The following is a 23,589-nucleotide window of genomic DNA, read 5'->3' as shown; positions in this document are numbered from 1 at the left end:
TCAGAATTCCCCAGCTTAATTTTGATAAGACCATGTGCTTTACAGTTCAGTACCTGGTTATTAATAAGCAGTGTTTTTCTCCTGTATTCTTCAGTAAACGGATATATACCGGTTTCAGTTAAGTATTTGTATACTATACTGAATCTGGAACCTGAACTAACAGCATTTTTATTCATTCAGGATTATTAAAGAAACATTTTCTATAAACGGTAACATAATGTTGTTCTTGTCTTTCATGGATGAAGCAGAAATTGATTAAGAAATTGATTAAGCTGAGGACTATAGAGATGGAGAGGGGGTGAAAACGATTACCAGAATTGTGTGATATTTACTCAGTGCCATGAAAACATTGGATTTGTATACATTTTTGAAACTTCTACAAATATTAAGATGAATGGAAAGCACAGAATTTGTACAGTTCCAAAGTATAAGGCTACATTTTCTTGCTGTGGTTGTCATGGTAGGACAGTGGATTCAGATGTTAGGTTTCCTAGCAACATTGGTCCTCACCGTGTACCATTTCTATTGATCCTTTAAAAGAGGAGGAGCAGGAGGCAACAAGGCCTAAGTGAAAATTACATTCATTGAGATTGTGGAAAGACTTCTTCAGCATTCCAATATTTCTTAAGTCAGTTTCTTGTTTTGCATGTAGGTATTTCAGCCCTTGGAAACTTGAGGCAATATTGATCCTGTGTCAAATTTCATAAGTAAAATTATTATTGATGGTAGTACCATAAAAGGTAGTGATGGCAGGGACTGGGAAGAAGAGGGGGACACTGGAAAGGGGGGTGATGTTAGGGGCTGGGCAGAGGAGGAGGAGGAGTGGTGGTGGTAACCGCCTCCCCATCCTGGCCCTTCCAGGGAGGAAGAAGAGGAAGACAGTATAGATTTACAACAGTGGTTTGCGGTAGCTCACAGCTCAGAGGCAGATAAGAGGGGAAGTTGGGAAATAATGGGAGAGGAGGAGCAGGCAGAGCCAGAGGAGCAACTGGCTGACACGTTGTCACTAGAAAGCATTCCAGACCCACCATTTCCCAGAACCCGGTGAGCCTTAAAAGTAGGAGAGCAAAGAGCTTGAAGACAGAAGGCACTTAGCAGCACCCGACAAGGAGATGATGATGATGATGACAAATGAGGAAGTGGGAGAGAAGGGGGGTGGAGATTCACTTGGGACAACACCATTATCCAAGAGGCAGGGTTCCATAGCCTCTCTCTGAAAAGTTTGAAATAAAAAAAAGGACTGTAATAAACTTTTCCTTGTCTTTATAATTTCCTGGGCAACCATCCAGGAGCCACTGACAGCACCCTGACAAGCATATTTGGTTGTATTCATCTATGTTATACTTGGAGTAGACTCATTGAAATCAGTGAAATTAAGTTAGTCATGACTAACTTCATTGATTTCAATATTCTTCTCTGAGTATGGCTTGGTTAGATAACCCCATGTTAATAATAATAATAATTTATTATTTATACCCCGCCCACCTGGCTGAGTTTCCCCAGCCACTCTGGGCGGCTCCCAATCAAGTGTTAAAAACAGTACAGCATTAAATATTAATATATTGTCTGTATTCCATATACAAACAGAGAATGAATAACATAGATGAGCAAGGATGGTATTTACAAGAAAATTATCTAGGTGTACAAAATTATATATACAGAATAGCTAAATGGTATTTTATTCTGTACAGAATTGTCCACCCTGTTTTTTAGAAACTGATTATGCAGTTAGGAAGGAGAGAGCATGATTACCCAGTACTTTGCAAATGTGAGTTGCCTCCACCCCATGATTTTGGGGGATCCTCTCTCAGACTGCAACTGCCCCCTGGCTGGTGCAACCTCTTCTGAGGGGTCCCTAATCACCCAGAGTTTTGGAGGGGGCATGGCGGCCTGTACGAAGGAGGGTTGCACAGGAAGTCCCCTTTCATAAACTTTATTCTATTCATAGATCTATTCATAGTATGTAAGCCTATTTGTTTAGAATCTTTCTAAACTTTCACACACATAGAATTAATTGTGAATGTCATCAAAGGATAACAGTTAACAATTTTTTAATCAATCAAAGCAATTGTTGCCGAGAACATGTTATTTCTGAACCTGTTTACCAAACATGGTTGTAATCTGCTCATTCAGAATATCCCCAACACATCTTGAGATCAATTAAGTGAATACCTCTCTCAAGTCAGAGAAATAAGTTCTTAAATTATCATCGTGCAAAGCTGACTCCCAAGGAGATGGTGAGGCACTCACTATACCGTAACCTTTTCCCAGGCTCTCAAGACTGAATATGCTGAACAGCTCTCAGGCTTGGATGTTCATTTAAGGAAATTCACATAAGAAAAATGTGCCATCTCCGTCGCCTCCATGCAGCCATCTATGGCTCTCTCCTCGCCAAACCTCTCTGGAGGGTTGTGGATAAGACTTTATGAGCAATGGGAAAATAGGAAAATGCTGAGGAAAGGAGGGAAAATCAGGGCAGGCATAGCCAATGTGGGTCCTTCCTCTGTGCTTCCTTTCTGTGTGGATGAAGCATGAGGGTGTTGGTCACCTTGTCAGTGAGGAATGACTAGGAGCCAAGCCTGTAGCCAGACAAAACATGCCATTTCTCCTCCGTGCAGTAGGGAGATGGGGAGAGACATAGCTGTTAGCAGAGGAGGACTGAAGAAAGTGTAACCGGTTTCCCCGGACTGAGCTCCAAACAGAGGGGGCACTGCAGGGCATCACAGCTATGTCGTTGTGTACATGCAAAATGGAAGGCGAGAGGTGAGGCCTCACACAGGGCATTGCTAAAATTTTAAAGACCAAAGTCTGCCCTAAAGGTTGTCAGTGAGATTTTAGAATTTATTATAATTGATTAGATGGGGTAGGGGCAGGATGAAGAGAGAAAACAGGGAGAAGGAGCTGGGAAGGAATTTGAGGGCTAGCCAGAAAGCCACCGGTTGAGGCATAAAGCCTCATATTACCCTGGCATAGACTTTACAATAGCCAGGAACAGGGAGTTGGAGATGTCATTTTCTAATTTGACAGACTGGGTTGTCCTACTTGAAGTGTCACTCTGACATTGGACAAGCTGAACGGCACAAAACCACTCAACACATTGCAGAAGAAGGCACAGCACTTTTTCAGAAAGTCCCTGGCAAGAAATTCAGACTTGTTTTTCAAAAAAATTTAATATGACAGTTTGGAGTGATTTCAGCTCAAATTCTTGTTAAATCTCCCCTAGCCAAACCCAAAAAAACCCCAACAACCCACATTTGTTCACTTTGAGGATCTGGATTCTAGAGACAGTACACTGAAACTCAAATAGTTTTTGTATTTAAATGCAAATAGCATGACTTGATTCCAGCTTATTGGAGAGTCCCATATGTCTGGTGCACTTGGGTGAAGGAGCGAGCAGGTCAGGTTGTGTTGACTGTGTGTAGGAATATAAGAAGGCATCAATATCTATTCCAATCTGTGTTCTTTGCATGCAACACTGTTTCTCTTCCACTCCAGTTTGGCTTCCCCAAAACCCCTGTGATGGAATTGTAAATAATAATAATAATAATAATAATAATAATAATAATAATAATAATAATTTATTATTTATACCCCACCCATCTGCCTGGGTTTCCCCAGCCACTCTGGGTGGCTTCCAACAAAATATTAAAATACAGTAGTCCTTCAAACATTAAAAGCTTCCCTAAACAGGGCTGCCTTTAGATGTCTTCTAAAAGTCTGGTAGTTGTTTTTCTCTTTGACATCTGGTGGGAGGGCATTCCACAGGGTGGGTGCCACTACCAAGAAGGCCTGGTTCCCTGTAACTTGGCTTCTCACAGTGAGGGAACCACCAGAAGGCCCTCGGCACGGGACCTCAGTGTCTGGGCAGAATGATGGGGGTGGAGAATAATTCCATTATTCCATACCATTCATTTAAATCCAAAGGCCATTCAATTCAATGCAAATAGAAAAGAAACATAGAATCATAGAATTGTAGAGTTGGAAGGGACCGCAAGGGTCATCTAGTCCAACCCCCTACAATGAAGGGATCTCAGCTAAAGCATCCATGACAGATGGCCATCCTACCTTTGCTTAAAAACCGCCAAAGAAGGAGAATTCACAACCTCCACTGTTCCACTGTTGAACAGCTTTTGCTCCTGCAGTGTTACAGAAAGGTTACTAGGTTCATGGAGGGTTAGGAGAAAGATGTGTTTCTCCTAACATTCAATCCTCTTTGAGTTAGAGATAGGAACCTATTTCAGAAGGAAGGGGCCGTATCATTTTTCACTTGTCAGATGCTGCACAGGATTTCATCAAAAGCAAGAGAAAGTTTCATTTTCTTTTAGAACAGGAGAGCAATGGCATGGCTGACATATGGCTTGCAAACTACACGTAAGACCTAAGGCATATTAATACATACTATAAACAGGTTTTCTTAGAACCTGGGACTCTCACCTGAATATTACAGACAAAATTGTAATAGATTTTAAATGGAGATGGTAACTTGGAAAACAACTCATCATAGTTTTTCAACTCTCAAAATGAGTTGCGGAGTGAAGCCTCAAGAGCTTTCAGTGTATGACCTAGATTTCTTTTTTTATTTTCCAATAGCATTTTCAGAAGTTTATTGTATGAGAAATGAAATCTGTGCACTCAGTAGAGATTGATCAAAGTGATGAGTAATTACATTAACTGCATGCAAGTGAAATTTGCATATTAGGGGAGGAGCTAGACTCTATGATATTTATTGTATGAAAGTACAGTCACACACCAGATTATGCAGTTTTGGGGTAGTATCTGAAGCCCATTTCATCACTCGGCTACATCTGCTAAATATTCCCTCCCCTCTCCTAGATGCTGAACACAACGGTACAGATCAGGGCTGGGTACCTTATTTATCTGATGGCTCTATATCCCACCCCTCTTCACACCTGAACTTGGGGTGGATCACAGCAATTTAAACCACAATACATGTGCTTGTTTGTTTGTTTTTAATGGGAATGATGTTTTAAATTTTCCTCTCCTCCCAGGTTTTTTGTTGTTGCGTGTCAAGGTCCCCAAGCCACCCCCAATAACTCACACATCACACATAATTTTTGTTTAAGGTTTTTGGCATGATTTTGGCCTCAACTTTATTTAAATACACACCATGTGAGTGGTTGCTTAGGCATTTGTTACGACTATCTGTCCTTGCCCAGGGACAGAACTGACTTCAGGATTCCAGCGGAAGCCAGTCAGGGAAACAATGTTGAGGAGAAATGAAGCTGGGCATCAGTCCCTCACTTCTCACCCGCATGCTCCTGGGGGCTTGCACGGCCCAAGTCCGATGCCAGGGACAAGGATGAAAAGAATGGCAAGCCCCTGGATTCCTTTAACAGAATTCCCTTTCTGCACCACCAACCAATTTTAACCAATGCCTAACCACCAACCTTACAAGTTGTGACGATTTGCTACGCAGTAGGCAAAAACCAAATGGCACCAGCCAATCAGCCAGATGGACAAAATTCCTACCAGGCCCCTGCCTCAAAAGCAGACAACCCCATGACAGGCATAGCAAGGTCAAGCGAACAACCCCCCCAATACAGGGAGGGTGGGCAGGTGATTCTGGTGCAAGCAGCCAAGAGGACGCTCAAAGCTGGGCTCCCAGCATTTAAAACCTCTGACCCCTCCTTCAAAATTGGCAACAAGCAAATCTCCCCAGTGACCCAATGAACCAATTCACTGCCTGGGTCTCTCCAAACATCCGCCCAGCAACAATGGGGTTGCCTGTATCCCCCACTGCAACACGCGCTCTCTGCTAGGGAGAACTCGTTTTGTTGTTTTGTGGGGCAGAGGGATTGGCATTTGTTCAAAAATCTGGATTACCTATGAGAACTCAAATGGAGTGAAATTAAAAGCTTACTGAAATAAAAGGTTACTGAGATGTAAGAGCTATAGAGGAACAGAACAGAGGGAAGCAGTTCATTCCTATTTACAGACTGGAATGTTCTTCTCCTGTTGTTCAGAGCCAGAGAGCTACATTTAAAAAATGATTTTGTCTGAAGAGATGTCTGGTTCACTTTGACCCTTTTGCAAATGTTATTTACTCAGTGGCATAACAATCATTTGAGTATTTCTTTTCAACAGGAGCCTTAGCTTGGCCAATAGTGGCACAATATAGCAGTTGTATAAATCTTTAATCTCTGTGCTTATACTTGTTTATGCTGCCTTCATTTATGATACAGAGAACATTTGTGTAAGCTCTTGATTTGTGTGTCTACAGGAGTACTGCAGGCTATCACTTTGAATGCCTTTACTTCATACTGACTATTTAATATATAGTATATGTTGCATCCTCCTGCCTTTCATATGATATAGATGTGTCTGTGGTTTGTTTGTTTTTTAATCTATCAAGTACTAAATCTACCTCCTCCAAACTATTATTTAAAACTGCATTTCAGTGACACTTTTTTGGGTTGCTGTCTCTTACTATCAAGAGCAAAGATCAATATAAAAACTGTTTCAAGAGTCGTCGGAGCAGCTGAAAAAATGTGGGCCATAAACCACTAAGATAACTTGGCTTTAAATTGTGCAGCTCAATCCTATATCAGTTTACTCAGAAGCAAGTCCTGCTGAGTTCAATGTGGCTTACTCATTGGAACACAAGAAGCAAGCCAGACCAATTTTCTATCTTGTTTGGCATTGTCTACATTAACAGCAGTTCTCTAAGATTTTACACAGTGTTCCCTTCCAGCCCTGTCTGGAGATACCAGGGCTTGGACCTGCAACCTTCTGCATGCAAAGCAGATGCTCCACCACTAAGCTACAACCCAAGGAGGTATGCACAGGATTGTGGCCTTTAGACTCTTTGTGAACAAACCCATTTCTTGCCAGAAGAATGTTAAGCAAAGTACTTTAATTCAATGAAATTATAAATGCTTGTTTGCATTACTATATGTTTACTTTTGATTAGCAAGTAACTGAATTCTAGAGAGTTCTCTAGTAGTTCTCATGTTGATTGGCTAATGCTGGTCACGTGGAAGGTATCTAGTGAAGGAGAGACTCCATTTTATGTGAAGCAAGATGACTGTCTTTTAGAATCCACTGTGAACACTGCTAAGTTGAATAGAGTGTTGGAGTGCTTCTCTGCTTGAAAGAAAGCAAAGCTGAAGAAGGTAGTAAAAGTGGACATCTCTCGTAAGTGCTGCATGGCATGGCCTAATTGAGATGCAGAAGGCTGAGCTCTGAGCTCTGGAAAGAGGAAAATACAGTTGTTTGGAAGTTAGATGAAGAGACTATAAGCCCATGCTTAGACAAGCATGTGACTGTAAATATTATATTTCAATTCATCTATAAATTTCTGCAAGTAAAGTTTTTGAATGTTCACGTCTGGACATTGGTTTAATATCCAAAGAAGGGTGTCAGTTATAAATATGACTCAGTAGCTGTGATTTTGCTATTCTTACTTCAACAAAGACAGAGAGAGGAAATACTTCAAAGGTTTCCCCTCCTTGTCCCATGAAGTTACTTGTATAATAGTTTACAAGCACAGGAATCCCCTCCCCTTTTCTCCACTGGCATATATTTTAATATGAATGCCTCATAAGCAAACAATCAATAGGGAAGGAAGGAAGATCCCCTGTGCATTTCCTTCTTTCCTGCCCCACAGTTTCTGAGACAACTTGCCTTTGATGACAAGTCATAATCAAGATCATTTTATGATTGACAAGTGATGTGCTACAATCTTTTGGATCAGCAGGCATTCCACACGTCATGCAACATTATTTAACAGTGCCTGTGTTTGTGGTAATGTTAGCACCTGTGGTGTTAACAGATGTTGGGATTTAGCATTTGACACCTGAAAAACCCGAATAAATAAGAGATATTAATCATGCAATTGAAGCTTATGTTGTCATCAGCATTTGGCTTTGGTATTTGGAAATATAGGGTGAGGGAGATGAAAATTTTAGGGAAAAATATACATTTCAGGGGGTGGCAGAAAAATTTCTTCAAGACAACAGCATATTAGGGTCCAGATCAGAAAGCTTTCCAGAATCCCACCAGCTGGATGATTCCTTTATACTGTTGCCTCCTCCAAGGATATCTCACCTTTGGCCTGGAGGCCTTTTTCACTCCTTCAAGGAGGTGTTTCTGGTCACTGGTTTTGGTGGCAGCAGCAAAAAGAGAAGAATAAAGTAGGCACAAAGGACTGAGGCTCTCTGCCTAGCCCAAGGCCTGATATTGATGCTAATTGTCCTATCCTGGCCATCAGATTGATTATTTTATGAGCAAAGCGGTGTCAATTCTCCCATGATTCAGGGGAGCCTCTGGCAAGGGCTGACTATACCATCCTCAGACTGTTGAGTAATGGTGAATACAGCCTGTGGGCCGATAAAAGGTTAGCCAGCCCTGTTATGTAGGCTGGTCAGGCAACAGAATGCTAGTAACCTCTCCTTTGAAAGTGAATTTTAAGCAATAAGCTCTTTAGTTCTGCTTTCTGTCAGCTCTCTGATGGCAGCTAGGTCACAGAAGGAAATTATAAATCTCTACAGGCTTGGGTTTGAGAGTTGAGGAAATACACAGTCTTAGCAACAGAAGCTTATTCTTGACATCACCCTTGTCATTCCGTTTGTATGAGAGCAGTTTAATAGCCTTAATTCACAGTTCAGCTTCTCCCACTTAAAAATATGCATTCATATGAAATTAATTTCCCACAAAAGGGATTGATTTCCATAACCTCAATAGAGTGATAATAAAATCTAAATTGCACATTCCGATGCAAATCAGATTACCAAAAAGACAAAACTCTTCTACTTTTGAAAACTCAACAAGAATTATGACTAGTAAACAAACCCTTCGTCAAGCATGAAATTTCCCATTCCCTGTTGCACTGAGAACAGCATCTGCTTGCCTTATGGGGTCTGGGCCTATATTGAAATACATAACATATCTAATGATTAAAATCCATACACTGCACACACGAGTTGTCACACGTTTGCATGAGTGTAGACAGAAAGGTAGATTTATATAGATAAATAGATAGATTTCCTGCCACTTCTTTCCTGTGAGTACCTAAACACATATTTTGTGCCCTTTGAAAGTGTAAATTGTGACAAAAAGAGCTGTTCATCTAGCCATTCTTCAACAGATTGTTGAAATGCAGGTGACTGAGAACATTAACCATTATTTATTCCAGTTTTGTTTCTGGTTATGCTCTTTAAGACCTTATAACTTAAGGATGCATAATTTCTATCAGTCTCTTAATATACTGAGCAGGCAGAGAACTATCATATGGTGGTAGAAAAAGTGGGCACGGATACTCTTCCTGCAATAAAGGGTAGTATAAGGGAGATACTCCACATTTGCATAGGATTTTCCCAGACATATCCCAGACATATAAGGCAAATGTCTGGGAAGCCCATGTTGGAAGCCGTATTTGCCGTTTTCCCATAAAAATTGCTCGAAAACGGCATTTTCAAAAGTGATTTTGCCTAAAAAGCTCAACAACTTTTCTGTCTAGGTTTCCACTGTTTGAAATATGATATCCCTACGTAGGAATATAGGTAGGAAGCTGCCTTATACTGAGTCAGACCACCTGGTTCAAGTTTGCCTACACGGACTGGCAGTAGCTCTCCAGGCCTCCAGAGAAGAGGCATTTCCAGTCGTACCTAAAGATGCTGGGAATTAGATACAAAGCAGATGCTGTACTACTGAGACCTTCCTCCAGGTACCCTGGGGTATACGTATATTGTATCCTGATGCTCCCTCTCTTTGGGTTGTGTAATGAATGTATGGGGGTTGCTCGTGCGTAAGTTGCCACCATGCCTGGCTAGTTAGCCTGGTTAAACCTTTCCTGACTGGACAGCCCTTCACTTCGTGGCTGTTCAGTCGCTAGCAGAATCCGTCAGTGGGCGTTTCTTAATCTTCTTCCAGCACAAAAGCTCTTTGACACCAAGTCTACGCCTACTTTCCCTGCGCGGATTTCTTCTGCGCAGGGTGGGTGTGGGCGGAGGAGGACCTGTGCTCTCCCCGCTGGTCTCCAGCGAAGAGTCCTGGAGACCCCTCTCCGATTCCCCCAACCGCCCCCCTTTATCCCTGGTGTTACGCTGATTTCCTTCCCCAGCCGATGAGTTCCCTCTCTCCCTGCTTGGCCCTTCTCTGGCATCGCTTGGGAGCTCTGCCTCCACTTCTGGCTCCGATGTCAGTTCCCTGACAGGTTGCTCCTAAGGATCCTCAGAGGCCCAGTGGGTCTCTTGCTTTCAGAGGCAATCTGATAGGCCACATACTAAAGATGTATTTATTTGCCGTCTCCTGCAAGGAAGACATGTGCTACTCATAGAGTCTTATCAAATCTTTTACTAAGTCCTGGGTGACCTAGACACCCTTTACATTTTGCCTCTCCCAATACATATCCCTGCCCTGTTTTAAGCAGAGGTTGGATGGCCATCTGTCATGGATGCTTCAGCTGAGATTTCTGCATTGCAGGTGGTTGGACTAGATGATCCAACTCTACAATTCTATGACTTTATCTGTGGTGGGTCCCTACGAATATGAGTTCATGTCAAGATTACTGCCCATGTAACTCTTACTGATGGCCATGTTTTAACTGATATTTACTAAATGAAGTCATTACCTGGGAGTTCCTCCACATATCTCCAGTGCCTCTGAAGCAAAGCTAAAGAACCACAGATCCTCTTTATTAGAAACTGCACTTTTCTATATTGAACACATTTTATAGGGATTACTAGAGAATCAATGCATGGCTCAGCTCTCCAGCTGAAGGTAAGGGTGGATTCAGAAAATCATTTGCTTTCCCATCATACTGTGACTTTGGCAGATAGGTCCTCATGGTATTGGAATTCTTTTTTTAATCTTGTGAAAAGCATTGTGGCACTGGGACCCATCATGCAGTAGAACTGTCTGGAGAGAAGCAATTTCACGCAGTGCCTATACAAAGGTCACATTAGAATATGAGGAAAAAGTAATCTGAATCCATCCCAATAGAACTAAGTTGAAGAGAACTCCTGAAACTGCAGTGGTGGATAAGATCAAACCTCTGCTTGATTAATAAAGCAGCAATCCAGGCCATTTATTATCCCTTTCCTCTCTTTCCCTTGTCTGCAGCTTGAACTAATTAAAATTAAGGTCAGTGTTCTAACCAGTACTAAATGTGAGCCACTTTCCATAATACATGTTATATAAGGCTGTACGCCAAATTTGGCCAAAACGGGAGAATTTGTATCCCGAAGCAGCTACAAATGACTACAGAACAGATCTAGATTTCCTGAATCAGTTTGCAGAGATTTGTACAGATCTGTACCACGAAACAGTCTCCCAGAAAGCCAGGCAGAGTGTCTCCAACACCATATTAGGAGAACACCAGGGTGGGGAGAGGAGCAGAGGGAATATGGAGGGATGCTAACATGATCACGCTCACCCAACACCATCCAATCACAGTGCTTGAGGGGAGGAGCTAGACTTCGCTTAATGAGAGCTGCAGGGATAGCATAGACCATGGGTAGGCAAACTAAGGCCTGGGGGCTGGATCCAGCCCAATCGCCTTCTGAATCCGGCAGGCGGACGGTCTGAGAATCAGCGTATTTTTACATGAGTAGAATGTGCCCTTTTATTTAAAATGCATCTCTGGGTTATTTGTGGGGCATAGGAATTTGTTCTTTTTTTCCTCCAAAAATATAATCCGGCCCCCCACAAGGTCTGAGGGACAGTGGACCGGCCCCTTGCTGGAAAAGTTTGCTGACCCCTGGCATAGACATTATCAGGATCACTTCACTCAACAATATCTCCAAACACAGTGATATTATTAACATTAAATAATGCTTTTATGTTCCCCTCTATCATTCCTGCTGCTGGCAATCTGCCACCCAATAGGACAGTATCTTTTTTGTGGGTGGACCTTCTTTGGAAAAAGCAAATTTGTGATGATCCTTGGAGCTACCCACCTGAAGTTGGACCGGGTTAATTTATCTAAAGACCTCTATAGGAGCTACCGTGTTCCCAAATCTGGAGGTTTGGAGGAGGCAGAGGTGTCCCTCCCCTCAACTTTGCCTAGTTCTGTGAGACTCTCTCATCAGCTGTGCTGTTGATTGGGGAGCCAAATAGTGGGCGGATGGAAGACATTTCTGCCACTGATAGCCAATAGGATTCCCTAAGTGGAGATTTCCTTGACTGGGAAAGGGTGGAGATGGATGCTGTGCTGATTCTGCTGCCATCACATAATGGCAGTGGGTTAAATATGGGTCTCAGCACTGTGTCAGGCTGGGAGCTGATAGAGTCTGTCCCCTCCCCTTTTACCCTGGCCAGTGCAAGCAGGTTAGCTGTGGAAGTGGAAGTGGCTCCATAGCTCCACCAGCCCCATCACTGAGGACCAGGGCTTGGACTGATGATTTAGAAAGATGGCCCTTGTTTCATGCTAGAAGGCTAGATTTCCCCAGTGCTTAATTCTGCAACCTGGGTGCCACCACTTCTAAAGCCTTGCCCCACCTCCCCACCTCCCTTAAAGGGCAAGATAGGGTTCTACTTTGCCCAAAAAAACCTCATACTATTGTCTAGATCAGAATGAGCTATGCACATTGCTTAAGTGAAAAACAAATCTTTTCCCAGACTGTACTTAGCTGCTTGCTTTGCCTCCAGCTGAACAGCCCAGGAAGAAAAGTGTTATGCAAGTTTTAAAAAGAAACCAGTGTTCTGTGGAAAAAGTACTAGATCTATGCCTGTCTGCAGTTCTTTGTCACATTACTGCAGCTTTTAAATTGAGAAATTCTTTCTCAATGTATTAATACTTATGTGAGAAAAGGGCAGCATGAATTTTTACCTACCACGTGCCCACTAAGGGTGCTGTGCTGAAAATGCTTTGATCAATTTAATATTCTGTTCTATAACTTGTTGGCTGCCTCATTGCCCTTCTGGTTTCCAGCATCAAATGTGTCAAGACAGGGAAAGGAATTTACTCAGCAAAAAGGTCAAATTAGTAAAAGTGCAGCACTATATTGTATATTGATCACAACTGCTAATTTTCGGTAGTCTAGAATTGTTATAACAATGGCATTTTATGGAGCCACTGAAATTCATTCTGGCAGCAAAGTTAATGCTGAGTTTGGAAGGAAAGCAGTGTTCGTTCTTGGTCAAATTTGATCACCTTCTTGAGGTTATTTTGAGCAGGTTCCTTTTATATATTAAGGATTCTTCCAAACTGACTACCTGGCACCTGCATATAATGGGTTGGATCCAGAATAAGAAAACTGAACTAGGCTCCCATTGAAATCAAAGGGAGTTAAGTCATGTCTAGCTTCTCCTGTTGATTTCTATGGGATTCAGACATAATTCTGCCCAACTTAGTATGGATTTGATCACAAACTCTATTTCCAGTTCAACCAGAGCAGATATAAGAATCTATTTGCTGGAACAGATGAGGATCCACTTGTTCATTGATCTCTATTGATATATGTATAACACTTAAAATCACTCTTTGTTTCCAATGTTTTGGTCAATCAGATGTCTGCGGGAGTTTATATCTGGAGTACAAACAGAATATTATTTATATTTTCATCCCTAGGCTAGCACACTACACAACAGTATTGCATAACCTTCCGTGCACTCCTATCTACTTCATCAAATGCATGGAGGTTTGTCCTGATTTATACAGGTGTGTTTAGATATATTTAGCTGGGTTTCTTTTGATCACCATGGCTAAAAGCAAACTGCTGTTGATAGTTCTCCCCTAGGTTGCCTGTTTTTAAAGCCACCTAAACGAGGGCCCATCATTCCACAATGAAGACAGTCAAATCCCTTTCCTGATTCAATAGATTTCTCTTCTCACTGTGCCAGTCTGCTAGTGGTGGCAATGAAGTTCTCCTGTGGTGTTGGTGGCAAAACGGATTGGGCCACCCCTACTGAGCTCAATGGAATTTACTCCTTTGTAAGTGTGAAGGGTCGCAGGTGGCACTGTGGGTTAAACCACAGAGCCTAGGGCTTGCTGATCAGAAGGTCGACACTTCGAATCCCCGTGACGGGGTGAGCTCCCGTTGCTCTGTCCCAGCTCCTGCCACCCTAGCAGTTTGAAAGCATGTCAAAGTGCAAGTAGATAAATAGGCAGGAAGGTAAACAGCTTTTCCGCGTGCTGCTCTGGTTCGCTTACTCATGCTGGCCACATGACCCAGAAGCTGTACGCCGGCTTCCTCGACCAATAAAGGGAGATGAGCGCCACAAGCCCAGAGTCGTCCATGACTGGACCTAAAGGTCAGGGGTCCCTTTACCTTTACCTAAGTGAGAAGCAAGGAGGTTGCTGCCTGGCTGCATTACCACTACCTCCTCTCCAATGCCGTGGGTGGGGTGCCTGAGGGTGGGGAGATGTCATCTAAGGCAGCTACCTCAGTGTGTTTTGTGGGCAGGCCAGCACTGGCTCTCACTCTCACATGGACATGTGCATTCCCTCAGAAGGTGGTGGACTCTCCTTTACTGGAGGTTCTAAAGAAGTTGATGATGGCCACCTGTCATGGATGCCTTACTTGAGATTCCTGCATTGCGGGGGCTGGACTAGATGACCATTAGGAGCCCTTCCAACTCTACAATTCTATGATTCCGTTACTCTGTGGAACCTCATGCTCTTTCCCTGGTCTCATCATTGTAGCAAAGCCCCCCAGCAAGACTGCTAGAGAAAAGTCAAATAGCTCAGGGATTTAGCTCAGGCAAATGATGGTGCCCCCCCCTTGCCTCTGTTTGTGTGGTGCATGTTTAATGCCCTCTTGGCTCCCATCTCCCTTTCTGCCCCCCTTTCAAAGTTCTTTATTCAGGCTTCCCACTCACCCCACCCATCTAAGCTTTCCATAGGTTCCCAGAGCGTCTTTTGTGTAAACCTCTCTGGAAAAGTAAATATACCCTCCCACCCCCTCCCAAAATAAAATAAAATAAATAACCCATACCAAGCCAAACCCTTATCCAGCGCTGAAACAAAGTCAGATAAATTATGGCGAGCAAAGAAAACGACTCGATGGCCTTACCGCGTCACCAAATTCTCTTCTCTTTATTTAAAGCTGCTTTAATGGTCTCATTTACATGCAGTGATCCCTCCATTGCCTGGTTTTCTTTATTGGGGGGGGGAGGGGGAACGGCTTGTTTATTTGCAGGGGGCTGGAGGAGGGGGGAGCTCTTGCCAGTCTCCTTGTCGTTCCTAATTTCATGTTTCCTCCCACATCGACTCTAGTTTGGAATGGTGTCAGGCAGTCCTACTGGAAAATGCATTCTGGTGAGCTAAAGGGTGGTGGGCGTCTGGCTTGAAGTACCGCTCAGAAAGGCTCAGCTCGACAGGGAGGAAGGATTCTGATGGCTCCCTGAGCCTTTCCTCATCCACAGACCCTGCATCTCCCCACCCCATCTTTCGGATTCTCTGCATCTCCATCACCACCGCCACCGCACCGGTCCTGCCAGTTGGATGCAAAGTTCACCAATGGAGCCAACGCAATTATGGGACGGCAGATGCGCAAAACCCGGGAGAGGATCCAGCCGCGGACGGGAAGGCATGTTAGCACAGCAGCCCCGGGTCTCCTTTGGCGCAAAGCGATTCGGGAACTGGGATTCCTCTATGCACCATCAGAGATGCAACTGGTTATTTAATTGAGGGCATCGTATTTTTTTAAAAAAAGAATTCTCCAGATTATGCAAACACCCCTGGTTTGAACAAGCCCCCGGCAACACTTTTAAAGTCTTTTTAAAATATATGTATTTTCACACCAACACACAGGCAAGACGCTACTTCGGGCGGAATTCTATAAGGTAAGCAAGGTGATTTTTTAAAATATTTTTTTTAAGTGCAAAGGGGGATGCAGCAACCTCCATAGAAGTCAGTTGGTGGAAATCATTTTTTCCCCTTTCCCTTCTAGACCAAAAGGGAAGAGGGTCCTAAGGTGCAGGAAGGAACTCGGAATCTCTGTGAAATATCGCTCCACAGCAACAGTCCCACCAAAAAAAAGAAAGGAAGAGGGTGACGGAGAAAGAAAGAAGGAAAGACGCCACAAAGATGCCAAATGCAGCGTGACAGCCTCTCTGCTGCAGGGAGGGAGGAAGCAATGCATTGAAAAAATGGCGTGCGGCATAATTACCTCCGATCGCTAGTCGCTTGACACCCTGACACTAATTCGAGTCAAGCCACGCTGGGAGTATAGCGGAGGCTCTCTCTGGCTCTCCCCTGCCCTTTCCCAGAGAGAAAGAACATCGGATCCAGGTGTGACGCCCGCCTGGCGGGCAGATGGAGAGCGAAACAGGAAATGTTCAACTTTCCAGTATTAAAAGGCAGAGATGAAAGAATCCATTTAGGAAGGAGCCCGTAGAAGCGATGGACGGCTCGCACGCCAGAATTTCTTTGACGCTTGCCCTGGACCTGGATTGATTTTTCTTTCTTTCTTTCTTTCTACATCTCTCCCCGCTCCTCTCTCCCCCACCCCGTCTCCCTGCGCCCCCTCTTTCTTCAGCATTCCCTCAGCAGATGGATTTTTGCCACTGCGGCTCAGCAGAGGGTGTCAGATCTTTCCGAGTGCACCAGGCTGGAAAGAGCAGAACCTCTTAGCAACTCCTGCCTTATGTGCGTGAATGAGTGAGTAACTGTGCAGCTCGGAAGACGGGAGAGGGGGGAGGAGAGAGCGAGCGCGCAGGGGAAGACAGGAGAAGCCGAGAGAGAGAGAGAGAGAGAGAGAGAGAGAGAGAGAGAGAACGCGAGGGAACGCGGTAAGGGGGAGAAATGGACAGACCAAAAACGCAGCGATTGCAGAATTTTTGCAGCGCCATTGGTTCGGCAGCCAGTCGTTAGGCTGGGGCGTGATTTCAGCACCAAGGGGGACTGGACAGCACCCAGACTGGGGTCTCCTGGGCATCCAGCGGCGACGGCAGCAACAGCAGCAGGGATCCCGGAGGCCGGCTTTGCACGAGAGAAAAAAGCAAGGTCAGTCCGAAGCCAAAGCCATGCACACGGGCCGCTCCTGCCGCTGCGCTCCCGGCTCCTCCGCGCTCCTCCTGCCTATGCAGCGGCTGCTGCTGCCAATTGCTAGCCAGATCGTTCCTTAACGCCGAGGCGGCCGGAGATCGACTTCGCTTTCTTCTTCTTTGGGGGCGGGGGGCCCCCCTCTGAGGGTGGAGGTTATGAAGGGGGGTCTTCTACTTCCCCCCCTTCCTGTGCCTCGCAGTACGTGCCTGGATAGTTTGTGGATATGATCGCTGACTGGAGTCCGGGCTGTTGCAGTGTTTTGGGGGGGAGAGAGGGCTAAGAAGACACCAGGCAGTGCCCCCCACATCCTCCGATTCTCTCCCCTCCCCATTTCATTCCTCCCTACCCAGCACTCTCTCTCTCTCTCTCTCTCTCTCTCTCTCTCTCTGTTTTTCTGGCTTTTGCCCCCTATCCTCCCCCTCCCCCTCTTTTTTTCTTTTCTTTTTTCTTTGCATCGGTTCGGACACTCCATGCCTGGAAGGAACTTGACGGCGTGAGAGGGGAGAATTTCCGCCTTGCCGTTTCCTCTGTGTGCTCCAGCTCGGGGATGACTCGCTCGGTTTAAAAATGCTGCTTTGGATTCTGCTGCTGGAGACGTCTCTTTGTTTCGCTGCCGGGAATGTTACAGGGGACGTTTGCAAAGAGAAGATCTGCTTGTGCACCGAGATCGAGGGCGACTTGCACGTCGACTGCGAGAAGAAAGGCTTCACCAGCCTGCAACGCTTCTCGGCCCCCACTTCCCAGTTCTACCATTTGTTCCTGCACGGCAATTCCCTCACTCGCCTTTTCCCCAATGAGTTCGCTAACTTTTACAATGCAGTCAGCTTGCACATGGAAAACAACGGCTTGCACGAGATCGTGCCGGGGGCTTTCCTGGGGCTGCAGCTGGTGAAGCGGCTGCACATCAACAACAACAAGATCAAATCGTTTCGCAAGCAAACCTTCCTGGGCTTGGACGATCTGGAATACCTCCAGGCTGATTTTAATTTATTGAGGGATATTGACCCGGGGGCCTTTCGGGACTTAAACAAGCTGGAGGTGCTGATTTTAAACGACAACCTCATCAGCGTTTTGCCTGCCAACGTGTTCCAGTACGTGCCCATCACCCACCTGGACCTGCGGGGCAACCGCCTGAAAACCTTGCCTTACGAGGACGTGCTGGAGCAGATCCCGGGCATTGCTGAGATCTTGCTGGAGGATAACCCTTGGGACTGCACGTGCGACCTGCTCTCGTTGAAAGAATGGCTGGAGAACATCCCCAAGAACGCCCTGATCGGCCGAGTGATTTGTGAAGCCCCGACGAGGTTGCAGGGCAAGGATCTAAACGAGACCACGGAGCAGGAGTTGTGCAGGAAAAACCGAGTGGATTCCAGCCTGGCTGCTCCTCCCGCGGAAGAGGAGACCTGCGATCCCGGGCCCATCCCGACCCCCTTTAAGATCCATGGCAAGGAAGACCCTGCCACCCCGGGCTCTGCTCCTCACGGGGGTACAAAGATCCCGGTGAACTGGCAGATTAAGACTAGACCTACGGCTGCCGGCTCCACCATCAACGTGAAAGGCAAGTCCTCCAGCAGTACACCTTGTCCTGCCACCTGCGTCTGCCACCAGATCCCAGGAGGATTCAAGGTGAATTGCAACGATGGCAACGTCAGCAGCCTGGTGGATCTGAAACCCAAGCCGTCCAGCGTGCACGAGCTCTTCTTGAGGGGCAACAAAATCCACACCATTCGAAAATCCCATTTTGTGGATTACCGCAAACTCAACCTGTTGGACTTGGGCAACAACAACATCGCCACCATGGAGAACAACACCTTCAAGAACCTTTTGGAGCTGGTGTGGCTCTACATGGACAATAACTATTTGGACACACTCTCTCGGGAGAAGTTCAATGGATTGCAGAACCTGGAATACCTAAACATGGAATTTAATGTCATTCAGCTCATCATGCCAGGGACATTTAATGCCATGCCCAAGCTGAGGGTTCTCATCTTGAATAACAACCTTCTGAGGTCCCTCCCTGTTGATGTCTTTGCTGGGGTCTCCCTCTCCAAACTCAGCATCCACAACAACTATTTCCCTTACCTGCCAGTGGCAGGGGTGCTGGACCAGCTCACCTCCATCACCCAAATAGACCTGCATGACAACCCATGGGACTGTAAGTGCCCCATTGTCCCTTTCAAACAGTGGGTGGAGATGTTGCGACCCAAGGTGATGATGAGTGACTTGAGATGTGAGACCCCAGAAGAATTCTTCAAGGAGGACTTTGAATCCCTCTCCAATGAGGCCATTTGCCCTCAACTCAAGGTCTTGCCCACCTTGACTTCTTCCCATAAGAACAGCACTGGCTTGGCCGAGACTGGGACACATTCCAACTCCTACCTGGAGACTAGCAGGGTCTCCATCTCGGTGCTGGTGCCTGGCCTTTTGCTGGTCTTCGTCACCTCTGCATTCACAGTGGTGGGCATGCTGGTCTTTATCTTGAGGAACCGGAAGCGCTCAAAGAGGAGGGATGCCAACTCCTCAGCCTCTGAGATCAACTCCTTACAGACAGTCTGTGACTCCTCCTACTGGCATAATGGACCCTACAATGCAGATGGAGCCCATCGAGTATATGACTGTGGCTCTCACTCCCTATCAGACTGAGACAACAGACTGGGGAAATACAAAAACAAAAAAAAAAACATTAAAATTTTAAATCATATTATGGGCAATCAGTTCAAGTTCAGCAGCTAGCAACCTCAACTTCCCTCCGGTGGCTCAAAGCTCCCTTTTCCTGATCTGTGCATTGCTGTCTCGTCCGCCGATGTGAATGGACCACAACATGGGATGGGGCTTTGCCCACCTTAAAGCTACCTTCTGGTGAAAAAACACCTACCCACTCACTCACCAAACTGGGGAGAAATGCTGTGAGTGGAGGCCTGCTTCCCCCCACCCCTTTGGCCAAGCCTCCAACTTGCGGCTGTGCTTGGTGTAAAAAAATGTGCACCGCAAAGCCAGTGGCAAGGAAAGAAAGATAGAAAGTTCCAGTCAAAGAGGATGGCTCGACTTAGGGGTTAAAGAGAGAGAGAGTAAATATGAACGCACTCTCCTGCAAGGTGACCTATGACCAGGTGGATCTATGGGCCCTGTGTGTGTATGTGTGTGCTGCGGAGACGAGGGCGCCCCCTGGCGCCCTCTCCATTGCAAACAAAGCAAGAGTGTCCAGTTGCACGAAGGCATGAATGTATTGTAAATAAATGACTCTGATCTAAACAAACAGACAAACAAACCCAAGTTGCTGCATGGTTCGCATGGATACAAACCACCCAGGGACGCTTCAGCCCCCAATGGAAGCAGCGTCCAGTTCACCTCGTCCTCCCTCTTACCTGATAAGTTCCATCATATCAAACTTTCTATATAAAAAAAATACAGTATAATAAGAATAAAAAGTGCCATTTTGCCATTATTTTTGTGTGATTGCTAGGCAGTAGAGATCGTCCTTTTACTGTGAAACAAACAAGGAAAAAATGTAAAGATTTTATTTAAGACATGTTTGCATGGCTATACTCTCATGGGTTTCAGGTTTTGCATTTGGGGGTGTAGGAAAATGAATTACTTTGTTGGGTGAATTTTCTCTCTGTTTGGGGGAGGGAGGAGGGGGCCAGTTTGCTTCTGGTTATTTTTGAGTTTCCTTTGGAAATTAACATCTCCAATAATGCCTTTCCATCTGAATGTAAAAAAAAAAAAAAAAAAAAAACCCTCAGCATTTTCTCTGATGATTAAAAGTGTTAAACTATTTTTTAAAAAACAAAGACATCCCAAGCAGTTAAGCATGTTCAATTAATGCCACTTGAGTGCTTAAGCTGCAAAGTTGAATGGGAGTAAAAAAATTTCTTTTTTTTTTGTGCTCTTGTAAATCACACTCTTAAAAACTGGAGGGAGAGGAAAAAAAACAAACCTGAGCTGAGGAGAAAGCAAGCGAGAATTAATTAATTATATTTGAGGATTTTATAATGGCATATTTTTTCAGTATTAAAGTGAAAATGTTTTCAAAGCTCGAGTCATTCCAATTTTTTAAACCCCCCCCCCCACTATCACTTTCTGAACACAAGTGGGATTTCCACCCTTTTCATTTTAAAAAAAAAAGTTGGGGGGGGGGATAAATGAAAAAAGCCTCTTTGCTTTCACTCCAGTGTGAAAGCTGCAGTGTGTTTCTCTCTGGTTCTTAACCATGTCAATTTCACTCAGCAATTCTTGCTCCCTCCCCTTCCTTCCCCTGCCTTGAATGCAGCACTGAAAACCTTTATTAATACTGGGGATGCCTTTGGTGCCAATACTGCTGCTGTGGCTGCACACTGCAGATAGACTAGGGAGGTGGGTGGGAATTTGATTTAATTGACTCTGCCTTAGATCTCTCTCATTAATACGATACGGTGACCAGGCTTCATTGGGCAGCAATTCTTTAAACCTGATGATTGGCAGGCTAGGATGCTGGTGGCAATTGGGCATCAGCATCTGTTAGGGATGGAGATGGGGGGGGCAGTTGAAACCGCCTCAAACTAATTAGTGGTGGAATTTCCTAACCCCAGCCCCTCTCCCTCCAGATCTGCACCTTTCAGACTTGTAATAAATCTCTCTCCTTTCTGCCATTCGACTTCAACTCCATCTACTTTGATTTCCCTTGCACAGTAGGCTGGCCCTTAACTAGATAATACAAGCAGAGGCAGAAAGCCCCCCTGCAAATCAATTGCAGCTTCCTAGCTGAAGTCCCAGTGGAGAAATGAAAGATTTCAGTCACGTTGCTCCTGGCTTTCTGCAGGCAGAGAATCCTTTTAAAGAGGAAAACACTGGAAGGGACTAAGCACAACTTCAGAAAGAACAGATGGGGAAGCTGCGTTTAAAAAGGCAAGAGAGGGGAAGAGAGAAAACACAAATCAGTAATAATGATATGTCCATTTTGTGCATAGGTGGTTTGGGGGGGGGGGAGGAAGATGAGAAAGACAGAGAGAGGAGAACAAGGTTCTCAAAACTGAGTTTGAAAACAAACAAACAAACCTTAAGCTGAAGTGTACAAGGACCTTTGCAGAGGTGGGAACTCAATGATACACCTAGAGCATTTGGGAACTTCTTAAACTTTGTCTTGCTATTTCATATTGTTTGTATAACTTTTTGGTAATAAAAAAAATACCTGCTGCTTTGTACAAACTATGGCTACTTAAAAAGACCCTTCACCATTTTTTTTATTATTACTTGGGGGCTGTGATCCAGAATATTCTGTGGGTGAGAGGGGTAAAAATAGTAATTAGTTGGCTCCAGTGAGTTGTTCCTTAAAAAAACCAAAATCTTCAGCAAACACTCCTTCCTCACCCCATCCAGAGATCAATTAAGCAGATTAAAAAATATATATCTAAGAAACTATTTTATTAATGAAGAAATCATTTTCTTAATTTAAATATAGTCTCTATGGCTGTCTAGCAACCTTAGAGTTTTAGCAACCAAACCGATTATGAATATACAGCAGAGCTAGAAGTGGAGGTAAAAATAATAACACAGCTTATGGAGGGAAGTTCTTATAAGATCTAATCCATACAATTTTATGAACTATAAAACTTAACAGGGTACCAATTGCCTTGCAATTTTACATGACAACAGCATTACGTTGTATTTATCTCTTCCTCTTTTATGCCTAAAATGAAATGAAGCATCATGAGCACGGGTTCATCTCTTCTAATTATAAGTTAATTAAAAAAAACCCTACAGGTATAATGTATTTTAATCATCCTATAGCATATGCTGACTATTTTCAGTAAAAAAGTATGAATAGCACCAAGTTATTATATATATTACCAACAGAAGAAAAATAGAGCTTTCTGTGGTTCAGAATCTGCTTGTTCTATAATTGGCTTTTGAAGTTCTTACACTCTTTTTTAAGGGCACTTAAATGAAACTCTAAGAACCAAAACTCATGGGTGGCTAACTTGCAAAATGCCATAAATATTTTTTGGATTTTTCTCAAGATGGTTTTTCTTTTCTTTTGCCATATGTGGTCAGCACATCTGTGGAATATGCATAAAATTATAACAGGAGGCAGATATATGGAATAATTCCAGCAAATGAGTAATGAAGGGAGATATTTCAATAGATCTCATTCACATCAATTATTCAATCCCACAAAATGTTTTATTCATCCTGATAAAGTATAACTGCCTCCATAATATTTATGCAACTGGGAACATACGATATAAGTGCCACAACCTGATTAGTCATTTATGTATGCATACATGTTGCACAATATTCTGTGTTTCAAGTGTTAAGAGCCACCCTGAAGCTATAAATATTGTGTTTGCAACGTGAAGGATGCTGCTTCCAGTTGAATCAGTCTTCAATACGTCAAACTTAAAAGAGATTTCAGTAATACCAGGTACGAAAGCAAGGAGGAAAAAGAGATTGCTTATTTACTTCCATAGCTTGAAACGGAGTATTTTCTGTGATACTGTGAAGCTAAGAATAGGCCATAACTTCATCTGTTGCCATAGGAATGTATGCTTGAATGTATATGGGCATCTCACATGCGTATTTATTAGAAAGCTGAATGGGATTTATCCTGTGCAATGTTACAATTTAAATTGACTAAGATATGAATTAGAGGTTCCTTTTTG

General features: G+C 44.2%; 1 protein-coding gene across 2 annotated transcripts; it reads left to right on the top strand.

Moving 5' to 3' along the window:
• The first annotated feature begins 15,132 nt into the window (after nt 1-15,132).
• SLITRK1 (SLIT and NTRK like family member 1) lies at nt 15,133-22,123 on the top strand. Of its 2 annotated transcripts, none has more exons than XM_081859561.1 (2): nt 15,133-15,747; nt 16,443-22,123. In XM_081859561.1, exon 2 carries the CDS (start codon nt 17,519-17,521, stop codon nt 19,592-19,594), a length of 2,076 nt encoding a protein of 691 aa, XP_081715687.1. In that variant the 5' UTR covers nt 15,133-15,747; nt 16,443-17,518; the 3' UTR covers nt 19,595-22,123. The 2 variants fall into 2 exon arrangements, with proteins under 2 accessions (XP_081715687.1, XP_081715686.1); XM_081859560.1 differs by having other exon boundaries at nt 15,855-22,123.
• The last annotated feature ends 1,466 nt before the right edge of the window (nt 22,124-23,589 follow it).

Source organism: Podarcis erhardii, assembly GCF_964252035.2.
Source record: "Podarcis erhardii genome assembly, chromosome: 4".
Classification (NCBI taxonomy): Eukaryota; Metazoa; Chordata; class Lepidosauria; order Squamata; family Lacertidae; genus Podarcis; species Podarcis erhardii.
This window is presented reverse-complemented; position numbering and strand designations above follow the sequence as displayed.

Coding starts and splice junctions, on each gene's coding strand:
- SLITRK1 (XM_081859561.1), top strand. CDS start 17,519: ATGCTGCTTTGGATTCTGCTGCTGGAGACGTCTCTTTGTTTCGCTGCC.